At 32.4% G+C, this 19237-nt stretch overlaps 1 protein-coding gene across 3 annotated transcripts in view; it reads right to left on the bottom strand.

Moving 5' to 3' along the window:
• The window catches only part of LOC118200243 (uncharacterized), a 45142-nt gene that overhangs the window by 13059 nt on the left and 12846 nt on the right, over positions 1-19237 (bottom strand). For all 3 annotated transcript variants that reach the window (XM_085808985.1, XM_085808986.1, XM_085808984.1), the window contains exons 2-3: positions 11006-13717; positions 11-102 (exon numbers count right to left, since the gene is read on the bottom strand). In XM_085808985.1, coding sequence (XP_085665111.1) covers positions 11-102; positions 11006-13671 — 2758 coding nt within the window. In that variant the 5' untranslated portion in view covers positions 13672-13717. The remainder of the gene's footprint in view (positions 1-10; positions 103-11005; positions 13718-19237) is intronic.

Genomic DNA, 19237 nt, shown 5'->3' on the forward strand with positions numbered 1-19237 from the left:
TAATGATTACCTGCTAGGTGGTTACCCAACTTGCTTTGAGAAACTTCTTGAGCTGTGTTTACTGATACTCTAGAAGGCAATTTCTTTGCTTGAACTAAAGAACTGAAAAGGTAAAATATTAATGTCTAATATATATATACATATAAAATAGAAAATTTTATGAAATTTCATTACACACTTAAAAAAAATTGCAGTTATGTTCATTAGAATACCTTGGAAGCTTGAATATATGGCTCTGTTTCTTTATATTCTTAGTTTGATGAAAGGCAAGCTCTAGATTTTGTGACATTTACACAAGATGCCGCATCTTATGTGATTAAAAGGTTTAGTTTAAAACTAAATTTCTTGCTTTCACAAAATCTGCTCCTAATGGGAAATTAAAATTTGAGAAAACAGCCTGAAATTATCAAATGCCATGTTTGGTATTAGTTGCCATTTAACCAGGTTACACAATTTGCACCAAGTAGTTAAAATATTTTCCAACGTATAATACGCACTTTAAACACCAACCATATGACTGGAATTTACTGGTGCACATTATATGCCAGATATAAAAATGATTGATTAGAAGTAAGGAAAAAAATCAGCACACAAAAGAAAGATTTTTACGTGTACTTATGCAGTTTATTTAAAAGGAATGACACACCCTTTGAACATAAAAACATTTCATTATCAGATAACATGAAAAGTTTGTCATGTTAGTCTTCCATTATACCTTCAAGCACATTATCAATTTCTGTTTCCTCTTCACCATCATTATTATGTTGATCCATAAATAAATAATTATCCGTTCCAGCTTTGACCAATACCAAACATCCTTGCTGCAGCACGATTTCCATTTTTTTCACAAACAGAATGACTGTGTTTGAAACCAGCACTGTGTAGTTTTGTTTGGCAGAAGCCATATTTATTACTAAAAGGAACTCTGGATCAACTGTATTTCAACTAAAATCTTTGATGTTCCCTTCAAAATCACAGTATCTACAGAAACATCTGAATCCTAATTCTGCAAATTCATTCAGGTTGGAAGTGCATTCTTACTCCAAATTATATCCCCCTTTTCTCAAAACTCTACAATAGCTTTTGGACAGCTGCACTGAATACAGTCCACGCTCTTTGCAAGAATATTTACTCCCTCGATCATTTAAAACCACTGTACATATTGTTGTTTGAAAGGCTAGGACAAATCTTCGAATAAGTGTCCTATAGAGCATAGCACATGCATCTATTAGGTTTCTTCGTGAAGAATAGGGTGCGTGTTATATAATGAATATACTTAAAAATTAAGAAATGTAGCTTGAAATTATAGATGTGCATTATTATGCCGGAAAATATAGCATTTAAACTTAAAATTTTACTTTGTATATTTCTCATACTGTACATACAAGGGAAATCAATTTCTGATATTAAATGAAATAAAAAGCATGTTTTATTCACATGAATATAATGTGCATTTACATAATAAATATTTTACCTACCAGCAGAGCATGTAATAATAAACTTTAAAATTTCAATCCACTAAAATTCAAACATACACTTTTAATAACTATAAAATGTTAATACATATAAGGGAGACTCTGTCCTCTTTAAAAAGCAATATAGTAATCAATTCGAACATAACTGAATTGTTTAATTATTATAAAGCATACCTGAGTTACCTTTCTAAAATGGGAAAACTTTTATGAAAGACTTGAGAAAATTTTTTACTGAAGTCAGAGGAAAATCATAAAAATCTCAAGCAGCCAGTGTGTTGATCCACTGGGAACAAAACAAGAGGGTGAACTATCACTATCGTTACTTTAAACGTTTGGCCACTGCTGATTACCATCAAAACAGAATCGGGGATAATAAACACAGGATGATAGGAAGTCCCCTTCAGTTTCCTCCAAGATCAAATTTAAAACAGCTCTGGATTTTTTCTTATGGGTTACTGACAGAAATATTGTCTATCATTACGGAACTCTAACTATTATACACGTATCCAACAATAAACTGTGAAAATTTTTACAAAGAGCTCATATTTCCCCTCATAAAAACAAAACATGAAATTCTAATTAAATATTGTTTTTATAAAAACAAAAATATATATGTAATTATGCCCAGAAAAGAAATTATTTGAAAAATGAAAAATAACATAAGTAAATTTAATTATGCAGCACGGATTTATTAACACATTATTTTCTTCTTTCATGTTACTTGATCATCCAGCAGGTAGCAAGGCTTTATGATAATTTTTTAAAATATTTTTATATAAGGTTTACTGCTGAATTCTGTTAAGGATTTCACATTTAAAGCGATTGTCTGTACTTGCGTATCATTTCATTAGCCATGAAAGTTGGTGAAAATCCTGCCAAAGTTGCACCAATTGGTCCTATGGAATTGATGCCTCTATTTAATAAACAATTAGGATTCAACATGTTTCATTTCTGCTATTCTTAAAACTGTTCTAAGCAATTTTTGCTATTTTGCAAAGCACTCCGATTTTACCATAATTTCTGTTTTGAATGCTACGAGTACAAAGTTCCTGCAAGCAACAGTTTCCATCTTTCTCTGTTTGTTAGGCGTGTTCAGTTGACCATATCATATCTATTAAGACACACATTTTCTGATGGTAGGATAACATAAGATGAAAATAATCCCCTGTTTGCTTGTCTGTAGAAGGCAGGTTAAATTTTAATCATGACATTATGCAGCTAGTAATGAAGCGATACAAACAGGGGACAACAGACAGATCTTGGAGGATTCGGGGAGGTATTTGACATGCTATAATAAAGGGTACTTTTCTGTTATCAGGACTGGATTCAGAAATGTATGTATGAATGAAATAAAAACACAAGAAAAAGACCAAGCAGTGTTGATACGTAGGTAGGTTCATATTGAAGAGGAAGAATTCTGATTGCGTAATATGCCAACATGTTGAGTTTGTAATATCTAAGAATCTTGGCAGTCGAAGCGAATTTAATTCCATTTTTATTTGTAATTGACTTTTGTGGTCACAATCACTTGGCACCCTAATCGTGCCTATTCAAGAAAATTTACATTTTTTATATTGTTGAGATAGAAAGCAGGCCAGCAAAATTACATCCTAGCAGAGGAGAGAGGGAAGCTAAAGTGCGTAGTTATGCAAGATGGAAGCATACAAAGAGAAAGGTTTTGGTTTAAAGTTTCAGTTCCCAATTATTAAGTCATCAGCGCTGCACAGGCCATGTAAAATTGAATGATCTAGAAATGATGCAATCCAGGGAGGTTATTACAATTTTTAGAACAGAGAGAAAGAATTAAAGAGTTAACTGTTAATTTAAAATTTTGAGTCACATATTTTTTATCTTGAGAAAAAGGCCTTTTTAGAAAAAAGCATTACAGCAGCAGCGAAACAATGGAAATATTATAGAATTTGATATAAATATTTTTTTAATAAATAATCTTGTAAATATTTTTAACAATAAATTCAAATTGAAAGTCTGCAAGTTCATTTTTCTATAAAATCACTGAAGGAATGTTTTAATTTTTTTCAAGAAATAATGGAAAAGTTCACAGTTCTGTAAAATCTTTGCCTGAATATTAATCATAATCAATATTTTGCAGTCCCTAGCTTGAAAATCTTCTGTAAAAATTGTTGTCATCAATATAAGACCAAAATTTTCTTTTACAGATTCATGAAATTTGAATTATTTATAAAATAATCTACCTTTTCTTAACTGTAAAGCAATGTAAAATGAGAATTAGAACTTAATACATAGTAAGTAAAAAAATTCAGTACAATAACAAAATACACTTTGATAAAAATGGGCAAATCCTCTATATTGCAAATCAGCGTGACAATTTGCTGATGGCTGTGAGATGCTTAAATACAGTTGCACATAGAAACCTCTGTTCCTTAACCTCTCGAAGCCGGCTGGTACAGCAGTCGTACCAGGAGAATGACTTTCTCAGACGCCGGCATTGGTACAACTGTCGTACCATCCATTCCCTCCCCATTTTAGAGAATCGCCTATCTGTAGATCTTTGGGTAGTCCATTGTCGCTGCTCAGAGTAGCCGCCGGCTATGCATTATTTCCCTCTTCTTATCAGTTTGGCTACATTTTGGCAAAAACCGCAGGTTTCGTCTTGCGTCAATATGCTTGAAAATTAAATAGAGGCCATCTCTTTCTCAATCTGTCACATAATTTTAATGTTAATTTGTTTAGTACTGACTTTTGCTATGATTAAAACGTCAGCGATTTTGCACGCTCTTTAAGCTTACCATATTTAATGTTTTTTAATCATAACACTATTAATATTTTAGATTGATAATTACTATTAATATTTTAGATTTAATGCTATTCTAGGGAGGAGGAAAGAAAAAAAAAAAAAAAAAAAAAAAAAAAAAAAAGCTTTTATTGTTTACTTTCTTTTTATACTTATGAATAATAAGATTTTATTTTGACATTTTCTTGTGGAGTGCATATAACCCTTAAGAGCTGTTAACTCTTTCAAAGTGCTTCTATTATGCAGGCATTTTTGTCTGATTTATCAGGAGATAAATAAGAGACAATTGTATGCATAATAGTTTTTGTGATTTTCATTCATTCAGTGATTGCTTTCAATGATTTTCATTGATTGTAAATTAAATAAAATCAATTTATCTTTAGACCCTTTTAGGATGAGATCTGCCAAAAAGTATTTAAATATCAGTAAAGCTCACGTTACTTCTAAATTGAATCAAAACATCAGTTACATTTTATAAAATTTCAGCCGTTTTGTTTGCTGAAATTCTTATACTCCTCAAGAGATAAAGGGAATTCAGACAAGTTGATAAAAAAATATCTTTAAAAAAGGTTATTTTGTCTGTAATAAGGTGTATGTCAACTTACTATTAAATGTATGAAAATTAGGATTGGATTACGGAAAAGCACGCGAACACTATCTGCTTAAGGGGATGGATGCTTTTGTGTAAACCTTTTTAAGAGAAAATTGCTCGCATTTACGTTCTTGGTGGAAAACTCCACATGTAATCAACCCGTTCTTCGGTATTGATTGGATAAATTTTGTTCGCTCACTGAATTACATCAAAGCAGACAACAATTACCTGTATAAGTGGAGTTATGCCTTCGCGGAGGACTTTCTAAGAGAAGCTGGCTTGCATTTACATTACACAAAAACCGTGAATCCAACTATTTATCCGGGATTCAAACCCAAGCCAGCTACAAGTGTTCAGCCACCTTTACCGCTCTACTGAAGAGCTCGTAAAAATATTGATAAAGGAAAAGTATTGAAATAACCGGTTTAATTTACTAACCTATATTTCTCAATCGATAGTACATAAATTACGCATATGAGGGGATTATTTGTGAATAAATAAACTGTATTGCACTTTTCTCCACTATTTCATATTACGGTGGAATTATTGCATTTCAAAGTTATTTCTCATGAATTAATTTTGCTCTTCATGATTTTTGATATTTTCAAAGAGAAAATTCCACACTTTAAATTAAAATATACACAAGAAGATACTTTATGCAAAATTTGGCGTAAACGGTTTTCTTAATTTTGCTTTGAAAATATTCCAGGGTAATCGTTTTCATTACTGGAAGAAATATGAAAACCAGATTGACTACATTGTGTCAACACCCAATATTTCCTTATTCTTTTGAAAACGTGAAAGATTACTCTTTCTAAAATAAATTAGAAAATATATTATGTGCAAATAGAATATTCGTTGAAAATGAAATAGACTTCAACTTTTGGATATAACGATGGTTTTAGACGAAATTTCTACCTATGAAAAGAAACTGACGTATAATTAATTCTTCATGAACATTTAAAACTGTTCTCAAAATTCTTTTGATGATTGCATGTATAAGTCACGGATTTTTTTCTCTGCTAACATAAACAAAAGCCAATTTTACAAAGAAAAATTCTCGTTAAAGATATACCTTCTTTGCCTGATAGTCCAATGTAATATTTGTTAAAGTTGAATGATTAAACGCAACCAATGTCTCTCTTTTGATTTTTATATTATAATAACAAAATTATCGAAAAAAGCAGATTTAAATCTCTGTTATTGTTATGTAAAGCTTTATTATTGCTGTAAGTTCATCTCAAAATCTAATTGTATTGAATCTCATTCTAATCATCTAATGGTAATAAATATTATTATTATTATTTCATTAAATTAGTCATTACCATTATTTTATTAATGAAAATATGTTATTAAAAATCGCATTCCAGCCTGCAGACTTACAAATCTAGTCCATATTTACTATATTTTGTTAAAATTTATTTTCACTTTCTAATTTCTAATACGAAAATACGCGAATATAAATGAAGAGTGAAAACAAAGTTAAAAAATTCACAAATTATTTACGAGATTGATTAGAAATAGTGAGTGAAATATAAACATTGCATACATTTTGTTCTAAATAAAGTGTGCACTGGATATGCATCCAGTACTGCATATTTATTTATGCACTATTCATTTAGAACTTCATTTAAATGAAAGCAAAATAATCATCGAAAAAATTGCAAATCTAGCAACCCCTCTACTATGGGACGTAAGCGTCGGACAAACATGTAAATTTTACTTCATCCATGGAGGGGAACTAACGACTTTTCTCATTAGGAAATGTCAAAAAGGGGGCAAAACTGTTTCGGGTCGCGCCGGTCTGAAGGCTATATTATGAGAATTTCGGCCCGGTTTTAGAAGGTTAATAAAGGTAACTGGCCTCTAGTATTGTATAAAAAGTTTACATTTATAATTTATGGCCACAAAAGTCTTCAAACTAATTAATTAAAATGGAAAAAATATACAACTATTAAAATATAAGACATAAAATTCCACATTGCCATACAATAATAATAATATGGACCATATAATTTTGTGAACATAAAATAAAATAAATTTCATAATTATATATGTTTAGGAAATGCTTTTAAATCTTGCGAAATATAAAATTTTCAAACATCCATTAACATTATAAAATCACAAAAGATTTCAAATTTTTATGATGTAATTAAGTTTTTATTTAAAACATCATTTGAAATAATATACTATTGTTATTGAAATTTGTAATTTACTTATTTTATACAAACTGGAAAACCCCCTACCGCTTTCTCCTAGTACACACATATCCAGCTATTTCGGCAGTTACTTGGAAAGGCCTCCGTTCCTTTTATAAGGTAACTGGCCTTTGCGAACTGCATTATAACACTCCATTTATAGAAAAATTAACCACACTCTATTACATTAAAAAAATAAAATTTATTACATATATATTAAAAAAATATAATTCCATACAACTTATTATTCCTATACTACTACTCAAAAACACTGTTTATCATATTCTACAATAATTTTTCAAAATTATTTCATGCACTTACAAATACTTATCAACAATTCAAAATTTTCAAGATAAATTCAAAAATATAATTTTTTACCTTAATATCCTTCCCTATAAATAAATAGCTTAAAATTTCATTCATTAATTTGCTCAAACATACTTATGAAAAATTAATGAACAAGAATTTTGCATTTTGAAAAACAGCACAATCAAATGCAGAAATTTAAGCAAAAATGAAAAGTACAGAATGTGCAGTATATTACATAATTTTGTTCCCGAGTTAAATTCACACAAAAGCAACAATTTTTTAGCTGTCGATTGACGAAGTACTATTAGAAAAAAGGTAAGCGCAAATAATTTTCTGTTGCATGTACTTGCAAAGCACAAACTTTCAGAATTTCAAAACAAAATTCAGCCTTGAACCCACCGTAATGCTGAATCTCCTTAAGTGGCAATTCACAGATGATTTAAAGCACTTTTATTTCCAAATATTGTAGAGATGGCCGAAGCAAATTCAATATTCCTTTTCACTAGATATTTGAACTTCTGGATTTATCGCGTGATTATTATTATTTTTTTTGAAGCACTTGCAAAACACCACAGCAGAAGGATGATAGGTTATTTTTAAAACACTGAAAAAATAAGTTTGATGATTCATTTCTTTCCTATTGCCTTTGAATTTATCACAAAACAATGATCTGAAGAGCTGAATAAATTTTCCATTGAGGTCTCAGGCTACTGGTAAACCTGTCTGACTAATTGAAATAACAGCAAAATTTAGAAGTACTGATGTAGGAACACCGAGACATAAAAAGGCAGTCGAGGCGATTTTAACCTTCCAGTATGCGCAAAATTTACGACAAATTCAGTTTTTAATGCACGTTTTTCGCATATCAAAGCTGAGACGTCTGGAAGTCATTTTTATAACTCCTTTCTACCCTTCTCCACATCATGAAATGTGCCAACAGGAAGTCATAAGACTTTTTTTTTAACTGGGCTTTTGTTCTACATCTCAGTTTTTTCATAAAAGTTACAACATGCACGTGGTCGTGTTTTAAAATTCTGAAAATATTTTTTCCACAAATATTTTTTAATTTTGTGCCATTAATTGCCGTGTATTATTTTAATTTCAATACACTTGGCTCTGTAAATTTTATATCGGTTTTCATGGCAAAATAATATGTGCAACCAGCTGATATTGCTCGGATTCTTCAAGAATTATCTGATGAAGAAAAGGAAGGCAAGGAAACCTTTGGATGGGAAAACAATAACAATTTCCATTCCTTATTTCCTTTTATTTCTATTTTTTAGAAATAAATAAAAACATTAAAGTTAGTTTAAAGTGCGTTTTTGTAACCAGTAAGAAGTAAATTTCCTTGTAGAAGTAAGTAATGCTAAACTTACTTTTTTTCCTTACCAAGGCGTTTTCCTTTTTTATTGTTTATACTTGTCTTTGATGAATATTAAAATTAGCTTTGATTTTAAAATATAATTACTAAATAATAAATTAAAAATTTTCTATAATGAAATACATCATTGCATTTTCATCTCACTAATGTAAGAACTCAAAAATAATTTACTTATATTTGAATGTGACATCATTTGTATTTTGCAATAATAAGATTAATATTTTATTTCTTAACAAATTTATTATCAATATTCACTCATTTCTGTCGTTTTTCGTGCCAAAAACGGTAAAATAACAGATGTCGTAAAAAATACGACGCACGCATGCTCATGTAAAATTGCTAAGAGCGCGTGCTGGAAGGTTAACTCCATTTTTATTTGCAATTGACTTTTGTGGCCACAATTACTTGGCACACTAATCATGCCTATTCAAGAAAATGTACATTTTTTATTTTGCTGAGATAGAAAGCAGGTCGTGAAATTACATTTTAGCAGAGCAGAGAGCGAAGCTAAAGTGCATAGTTATGCAAGCTGGAAGCACAGGGAGAGAATTTTGGTTTAAAGTTTCAGTTCCCAATTATTACGTCATCAGTGCTGTGCAGGCCATGTAAAATCGAATGATCTAGAAATGATGCAATCCAGGGAGGTTATTACGATTTTTAGAACAGAGATTGAGAATTAAAGAGTTTAATGTTAGTTTTAATTAAAATTTTGATTCAGATATTTTTTTTCATCTTACATGCATATATGTGTGTGTGTGTACATAGACATACATACATTTCTGAATCTGGTCCTGATAACAGAAAAGTACCCAACAATGTGGCCTAAGGCATTTCACACATGCTCAATCACATTTAAGTCTGACAAAAAAAGTGGTCAATCCATTTCAGTGGTATCTTGTTCCCAAGTGCTCTGAAACTAGAATTGCTCAATGCAGAAAAGCATTGTCATAAATTAGCTAAAAATCTAGATTAACAGTATTCTTAAATGACTTTACTTGAACCTTAACATCTTATTCACATATCAATAACTGGTTACGAGAATCTCCATCAATATGGAGAGCGATGCAGCCAATTTTGGTGATTCTATCCTCAAACCAAGAAAACACTTCCATGGAAACAGGATGTTTCATAAATAGGGAGGTTAAGTTACATGTTCCTCCCTTCCTCCAGATCAAAACACATCTAAAATCTCCGTTCAGGCCATCTTTACATTCATCATTAAATAATCCATGGTCCCATTCCTTTTGGCTCCATTGCATGTGATGATGACCTAAACAAGTCCCTTTGGAAGGTTAAATGAATGGGATACAAACCATTGGTTTTGTCGCAAGAAGTTCAACTTTATGAAGCTTTCATTCAAAAGCGGAATAACTGATTCAAGTTCCCGTAGCAGCTTGAAAGACTAAAACCCATTCTTTTGAAGTCCTTTAACAGTTTTTCTCATCAATAATGAGAAAAAATGGTCATCAGATTCTGTTGTTCTTGACTGTCTTTTACCAGACTACTGACTGACTGATTTACTGCTTAAAAACCAGTTCCAAGTTCTTGATGTGGCACTTTGAGGATTATTCAGATTGCGGATAACCTCAGTTTCTCTCTTTAACAAACTATTACTTTTGCCCTTTACTTGAGAATAATACCTTTGATTCATAAAATGAATACTGATCACTCTCAGAAACCCCATTAACTTTTATTACTACTACACAAACAAATTGCAGTGTGTATCCATTGTGTAACACATTACCAAAAAGCCAATTAAAAATCAAAGAATCTGTTTGTTAGTTATTAAACAGCAAACAGATGCAGTTGAATTCCAAGAAGTCAAAAGTGGAGGAAAGAGAAATTTTGGGTAACTGAATATCTGACTTCAGAAAATTTAATTTCAAATTGTATATTTAAGCATTCAATTTGATCTACTGAAGTTTTACTAATTTGTTTTCTAAGCACTGATTATTATTTGATAAATGACCTAAATTACTATGAATTAGGAAAGAGGTGATTTATAATAAAATTTGAACGACACATTTAACAATATTTATAAAATCTAAATAAAAATAAACGAATTTGGAAATATCCAGAGATAAAAATCAGAAAAATGTTCATGTAAACTATATGTATTAAACAAAATCATTTTAAGTTAAATAATTTATGCATATACTGTATGAAAAGTTGGTTGACTTTTAATGACACAAAACCTTGAAACTGTACGTAAGGATGACATCACAAAAATAAATCAAAAATAAGAAAAATTGAATACAAGACATCTAAATTACATACCTCTTAACCTCCATCTTTGTTGCAACTTCCACACCTTGATGAATTTTTTTTCTTTCATTAATAGCCTGTATTTCACTTTTTCCATTACTGATCCTTCTACTGATTACATTTTCAAACTTGCTGGTATTTGAATCACATCTTGATGTTTTCTTATTGAAACTTTCCTTTCCAGACACAGGAATACTTAGTATTCGTTTCACATCAGATCTTTTATTTTTGAGGGGAAGATTAGAAGAAATACTAGGATCACTCACAGTATGTGAAATAGAATGTCTTTGCTTAGGTACCAATGAATTACAAGAAACTTTGTTACCTTTATTTCCAACGTCAAAGGTGCTATTTAAACATATTTTAGAGGAATTTTTCCTCCCAACCAATACAGATTTATCATCAGTGGTAGTCAGGATTTCCTTACATTCTATAATTTGATTATTGGTACTTGAAAATGTATTCACTGAACTAGAATAATAAGACCTATTGACATATTTACTACGTGGTCCCATAGATTCAGTCAAACAAACAACTTTATTAAAATCCATAGCTTTTGCTTCTTCAGAATGTGCAGACTTTGATTTTAATAAAGGCTGTTTCATTTTAAGGGAAGAATTAAGGCATCTTTGTGAACCGGTACTAGATCTTTTCGAGGAAACATTCCAAGCAGATAAATCAGATATTGTAGATTTATTTCCAGCTGTTCTGCAGTCATTTGAGTTCTTACCCAAGCAATTTGTAGAACCTTCAGTTAAGCAAACAGTTTGATTCAAAAGACTAGAATTAAGTTGTTTCTTAACCAACTTCGATGTACAACTTTTGTGTTTGACAGGCAAACAGCCATCATACCTTGCAGGTTTCTTAAATACAGACTCTTCTGGTAAACACAATACAGGTTTTTTTATTAAATCTTTTTGCTTTTTGAGCAGCGCATCTGCTTTAAATAATTTTTTGCCATCACAGCTAATATCTTCAAAACTGAAGTTTCGCACTTCCCCAACATCCATTTGTAAATTTTCCACACTGCACTTATCTGGATTACCTAATGAAAATGTTTTCTCAAACGCATTATTGATAGTTTCAACATCAGAAAGTAATATTTCTTGATGGGATAAACTCTGTAAAGAATCATTAGATTTAATAGTCACATTGTCTGCAGAGCTATATGATTTTTGAGAATAAAAATCAGTTTCATGCGAAATTCCTTTTAATAATGTAATTCTCATAGATTCAGAACCAACTATTGGACATTCAAGATTAAATGTTGCATTTAAATCAATCCCATTAACAGGTTCTAGACATTTTTCGTTGCAAACATCCAAGCACGATTTTGGAGAGTCAGATTTAATTAAAATGTCTTTTTTATGTTCAGCATTAGTCGAGTAAGTAATTGTTGAATTAAAATTACTATTTTTATTTTCACATTCGACAATTTTAACGTCGCTATTATGCTCATTACTGGACAATTCTACAAGAATGCAGTTTTCATCTTTGTTTTGTTGAATAGTTAAAGGTTCTTCTCTAATTGATTTCTTAATATATCCAGTGTCTTGGCTCGGGGTTAATGGATAAACTACAGTTGAATTTAAATTTTTAACATGCGAATTTTTCTTTTCATTTTGATTATTAATAATGGTTTCATTTTCATTACTCTCTTCTATTATAGCTGAACATTCTGTTTTTGATACATAGTATTTCATACCTGCAGCTGAATCTGCTGCCGGAGTTGAGTAAGTTATTAATGAAGTCCAATTGGTGTTATATTCAGAAGGTGATTTATTTTGGTAAGGTACATTTACACATTCATACGTTTTATTTTTATTGAATTCCTCTTGCTCATTTAAATTATAACTTTCATTCAACATAGGATTAAAGTGGTTTTCAGATCGATTTGTGACAGGAGAAATGCTGCTTTCTGACAAAAAATGTTGAGTTTTACCTAAATGGGCAGATATATCAAAATATGTATCACATATTTTAGATTTAGGTGTACTAGCATATTTTGGTTCTTTTCTGTTTATGGATACACATATATCATCAGAAAAACTTTTCGGTAATAAAATTGGAGAAGATGGACAAATAGGAATATCTTCAACAACAGGTACATATTCACTTTGTTCAACTTTTTTAACTGGCATGTCAAAAGATAACAGATCTGAACATGAGCCTAATTCATCTAATAGGGCAGGGATAATACCAAGGCTGTCATCAGAGCCGGACAACTTTTTCTCAGTATGTGTATCCAACGAAACGTTTAATTTGTTGGTATTACTTTCAAAGTATTCAAATGTTTTATTCAATTTGCTTTCTTTTCCAGAGAAGATAGGGTCTTCCTTGCTAAAAGTATTATTAAGATTTCCCACTTCAGCAAGAACACGAGTATTTCTTTTGGGAGTTCTGATACTATTTTCTACAGGATATGATTTGCCCTTTTTTGAATTGAAATAACTTTCAGAATCTTTGAAATAACATAATAACTGTGGTCCATCTTGTTCTACTTCTTCAAAAATGAGCTTTTCTCTAATATCAGTTTTTGTCACAACTGATGGCTTTTTTAGAGCAGATCTAGATGAATCATTTGTCACTGTTTCAAATGAAACCAAAACAGAATCAGTACACTCGTAACTTTCATCTTGGTTGCACTTCTTGTTATCAGCCTGCATCAAACTACTCATTGTAAGAATTTCCTGTATGAAGATGCAAATGGAAATTTAACAGTCCCTGAACAGAAAAGAAATGAAATTAATTTCTGAAAGAGAATGATAATTTTCTAATTAAATTTATATTTATAAAATTCAAATTCAGTTACTCTGTTACACTATATTATGCTTCCTAGAAAATATTAGAACTTGTAGAGACATTAGGTATATTTTTGGAAGCAGGAAAGATGAAAAATAGCAAACGCTTTCGCCGGGAATCGAACCACGGACCTCTGGAATACGTGCCCAGCATGCAGAACCATTACACCACGAAGGCACGCTAGGAAAATGGGAGAAATACCTTATAAACTCTCCTTTTTAAAGGGCGACTGGGCTTTTTAGGGGACCCAACCGCCAAATCCTGGGTGTGAAGAGTCGTCATCCACAACCCTTTTTTAGTTCAGGCGCCACTGTAGAGACATTAGGATTTTTTGGAAGTAAGAAAGATGAAAAATAGCAAATGCCTTAGCCGGGAATCAAACCACGGATCTTTGGAATACCGGCCCAGCGTGCAGAACCACTACACCACAAAGGCACGCTAGGAAAGTGGGAGAAATACCTTATAAACTATTTTTGATCTTTAATGTGAAACAGTCTGCCGGTGACATAATAGCCAGAGGCTGCTTATCCAGAGAAGAAATTTGTTGTTGCTTATGCTCATTTGTCTGACGTAGTCAGCTCGAGCCCACGATATTTCTCGCGGCAAAAAGTGCAAGATTACCTCTGTCTTTGGCAACAACCTTTAGCACCTAACATGTGACGGTGCAATTTGGCTCAGTTCCGCCCCCAATTTTGATGGGCAGCACCCTAAGGGGACGGGTCCGAGAGTCTCCTACCCCTCTCTCCTTCCACCAAACCACATGAGAAGACTTTTGGCTTGCCGCATAATTAATGTCCCCATGCTGCACCGACACTATTACATTTACAAACATCCATGGCTTCTTCGGGGTTCGAATCAACCTGGGCACTATGTGGGCACCTGGGCAGTGACGTTAACCACTATACTGGTTGGGTGGCAAGAAGGAATTTAAAAGTGATAATATCACTGTGAAATACAAATTGATAAATACAAAAGATTTGAGTGACTTGGAACAACGTATGATTATAGGTGCAAAAGACTTGTTTCCAGACTCTTTAAAACGGCTAATGTACAAGGTTTCTCTCGTATAAAGTACCTTAGATGCTTAGAGTGCAGCAGCTGAGAAAAAACACTTCAAGCAATGAGGACAATTCTGATCAGAAAATGCTGTAAACGAAGCTGGCATGAAGCATCTGAAACAAAAGAAGTTAACATGACAAATTACAGCTCAATACCAACTCAGTACATCATAAAATATATCTGAATGCATAACATGAAAGACTTTGCAACCAATGGGTTTTTACAATGGAAGACTGTCAAGGATAGGAAATCCTAACTGGTGTGGGGCCAGGAGCATCAAAACTAAACCCATGACAATTTGAAAAAGGTTACTCAATCTGCAGAATTTCCTTTCCTACTCTATCATGCAGATAACAGGGTCAGAATATGAAGCAAACAGAACAAATTTATGAACCCTCTTCCCCTAATGTCAAATTTTCAAGCTGGTGGGCTAAGGATTATGGTCTGACAAATATTTTCCCTCAATACAGGGTGCGGCAGCATTCATAACGTAATTTGACTTGCGTAGTACAATGACGTACTGCATGAATGTGCACCAGCTCGTGTCGCATTCGTGTACTAATGAGCTGCCATTTCGAGTGTGACAGCGATATGGATCGGTGGAGTGCACAGCATCCTGCCTTTGCTGTTGAAAGTTATTTCAAGAATAATTACTCTGTTATTACTACCCAGCGTCTATTTCGGCAATATTTCAACTTGGGACGGCATGGGAAAGTTCCAGATGGACGGACCATTGCGACAGACATTTCCAGGTAGAGTAATTTCCCATTTTGGTGACATTTTCTGGCCGTCTGACTCACCTTATCTTTCATGTGCAGACTTTTTCCTTTGGGGCCACCTGAAGCAAGAAGTTTTCTGAACACGTTGTGCCACCATTCCCAAGTTGAAGGATCGCATAAGAACTGCCGTCGGCAGTGTCCCAGGGAATATGTTACACCGAGTTATGGCAAGCTTTCAACGCCTAGACGAATGTGTTGTGCAGAGGGGCAATCATTTGACAGGCATGATATTCAAGAAATAATCCCCGCAATGGGCAATGACTTGCACATTAGTAAATGGCATACCTTTAACTATTAACTGACATAAGAGGTAATAAATAGGTAAATTACAGTTACTGCCTTGTGTTTTTAATATCCTACTATGAACACTGCCACACCCTGTACAGCGGCTCCCTTGATATGTCTGAAAAACAGCTTTCAAGTCCACAGTATACATCAATAACATTGCCAATCCTGTACACTTGTATATGTCTATGATGTTTCCAGATTCAGACGGTCACTTTCAGCAGAACAATATGCCTTGTAACTGTGCATAACTGATTACAGTGCATACTGATTACAGGTTTGAAGAGCATGATTCAGAGTTTAAATTACTTCCATGGCCAGTAAGTAGTCTGACCTGAATCTTAATCAGCATTTATGGGACGAAGTGAAAAGATCACGTCAGAGCTTCAAAGCACAACTATCTAATCAAAATTAGAACTACCATTAGGTCCTTGCCCAGAAGAATATCAGCTGTGATCAAAGCTAAAGGTGAAACAATGCCTTATTGAGGTAAGGATGTCTAATATTTTAGCCACTCAGAGTATATAAAAATATACTACACTTACTCATGTATTAAACTTTATTTCACTGATTTCACTTCTTGAAAATCAAGAAAGGGAAAATTATGCAGTTTTATTCTTCTCCCATTCTGAAGGGAACCGACGTGTTATTGGGTTATATTATCATCACATATCCTAGTCTGACGGTAATGCATGATGTAAATAGAAAAGTAACATTTGTTCTATGTTTAATTTTTTAAAATACATCTGTGGACACATAATGCAAAATAGGAGTATTATGTCTTCATAATACAAATGTATTGCATCCATAGTAATATAGTCATTATGAGACCATAGTATTATAGAAACATTATGCACCATTAATAGTAATTATACAGCAAAACAAGGAAAGAAAAAATTATGATGACAGTTTGGCTTACAAATTCGCATGCACATATGAATATTATCCCTCATGTTCAGTTCCCTATGATTATCTGTATTCATTTAACCTCTTAAGTGGTATGCTTGAAAAAGTTCCAATCTTTGTCCTACTGTTTAAAAGGCCCTATCACGGAAGATATCTGTGATAAGTCTTTGCTGACAGAGTTAATGGCAAGAAAAAGGATTTGAAAGGTTCTTTTGGTTTCCAAGAAGTACATTGAATGCTTATCTAAAATAGAAAAAAAAAAAAAATCTAGATCCATAGTATTATAGACCTTACAACGGGCTTTAAAGATTCTTCTATAAATTTGTCCCCTTTTAAAAAAAAATTGAAAATTAAATAAAAGGAGAATTTGAGAAGCTTTATAACTCGTAAAAATGAAACATAAATATGCTCATTTTAGATGCTCAGTTGAAATGTTTCTCACCTGAAGGGAAAGACGATTAGAAGCTAGCTTTAATTTCAGAAGAAAAACGGTGGCAGCATTAACAGAATTCTTAATTGATAACACATTTTTAAATTCTCCCAATAACCCTTTTTTTTGGGGGGGGGCAGCAAACAAACAAAAAATTTAAACAATTTAAGAACCAAATTTGAATATTCAAGTATCAGCAAAACTAATATTGAAAAAGTTACCAACAGCTAATTCTTCTGTTTGACAACAATGAAGACACCATGTTTTTAAGAGCAGAAAACACAGAAAATCAGCTGTGCTCTCAGCGGAATTTAAATCAGACCTTCTGATGGTAGCTGGACATGCTATCACTTACAGCATGAATAAAAGATTGCCATAACTCCTTATATGCTCCTCCACCTAGGAAGACAACTGGGGACAGGCATGAGACCTAATTGACCAAATTTGGATGGTGATGAATTGCCATTTGTCATATTTTAGTCTGGATACTACAGTAGACTATTAGAATTTTTGGAGCAAGAAACATGAAAAATCAGCTATGCCCTTAGATTCAAACTACAGATCTTCCATTGTTAGCTGGATATGTAATCGCTTGCATCATGGCAACATGTATGGGGTATATCATAATTCCTTATACTATTGTCTATTTAAAATGTGACCAAGAACAGGCATGAGACCCAGCTGACCAAATTATCATCCACTGCACTTTAGTCCTGATGCCTCATTACACTTTTAGGATTCTGACGCAGGAAACATTAAAAATCAGCTATGCTCTTTGCCAGGATTTGAACCAGACTTTCCAATAAAGCTGGATATACTACTATTTAACCCTAAGATAGTAATTCTTTGTAATAGTAATTATCTTTGAAAATAAATCATGTCTGATTTAGAGAAAGTTTAGCCAGAAAAATAATTTCCTTAATTTCTATCTATAAGAAGTAAAATTCTTGAAACTTGATTTAAAACTACTTTAGTGCTTATTCTGCTGTTACAACCAAAATAGACCATAACTAGATTTTGAAGATGTTAATTTCACAGAAAAATTTGAAAAGAAAGTATTCTCAGAAAATAATGAAGAAAACTGGCAAATGTCTTTAAAATAAAAACAATAAGATAAAGTTGAATACCAGCATAATGAATTTTGGAAATGCTGGTTGGATTTAATTAAGGAAGGAATTCTATTTGCCTGAAGAAAGGATGCCTTTATGGAAAAACTTTTTAAGAGACACCGAGTCACCATCATATACAAATTAGAAAACAATGCAACTCCCATGCAGCTTACCAACAGAACCCAAGATAAATTACTAGCATTCAGCAGGTCTTAACCTCTCCGTCACTGACCGCAAACTTGGGGCGAGATAAAACAATCTAAAATAATTAGCAGTTTTTAAAATTTAAGCTAGAAATATATGAGATATAATTAAAATTTTCACTTCAGAGAGATCAGCAGTTGAATAACATTTAAGCTTCTAAAAGTATAGCCATTCTCATAAAAGTGTTACAACTACACAAGAATTAGTAATTTTGTGCATTGACCTGCGACAACTTGCTGTCACTGCACCTTAGCAGCAGATCAATTGCTTAGATACTGCCTCACAATGATCTTTCTTTATGTTCTCCTCTCTTAAACCAAATGGTACTTACATACAGTCAAAACTCAACTACCTGGAATGCTAGAGAAATGTTGAATTCCAGATAGTTGAACGAATAAAAAAGGAATTCATGTAAGAAAAGCCAAATGATTGCAAAAAGCTTCTGCTTTAATATTATACAAAAACTCATCAAAATTACATATAATTATATTTTGCAGCCCTTAAAGATGAAAGTAAAACATCTATTCTGATTATGAAATTCTTCTGAATGTGAAAGTCGGCAGAGAAGTCTCTCATCATTCCAGCAGAAGCTTAAATGAAACAATATCTATTTATTTAGGTAGATAATAAAGAGATAAAAATTATGAATGTAACATATAAAAACGTAAGC

The sequence above is a fragment of the Stegodyphus dumicola genome, chromosome X2 (assembly GCF_044657685.1).
Source record: "Stegodyphus dumicola isolate Sdum_Otavi_A_Nest chromosome X2, ASM4465768v1".
Classification (NCBI taxonomy): domain Eukaryota; kingdom Metazoa; phylum Arthropoda; class Arachnida; order Araneae; family Eresidae; genus Stegodyphus; species Stegodyphus dumicola.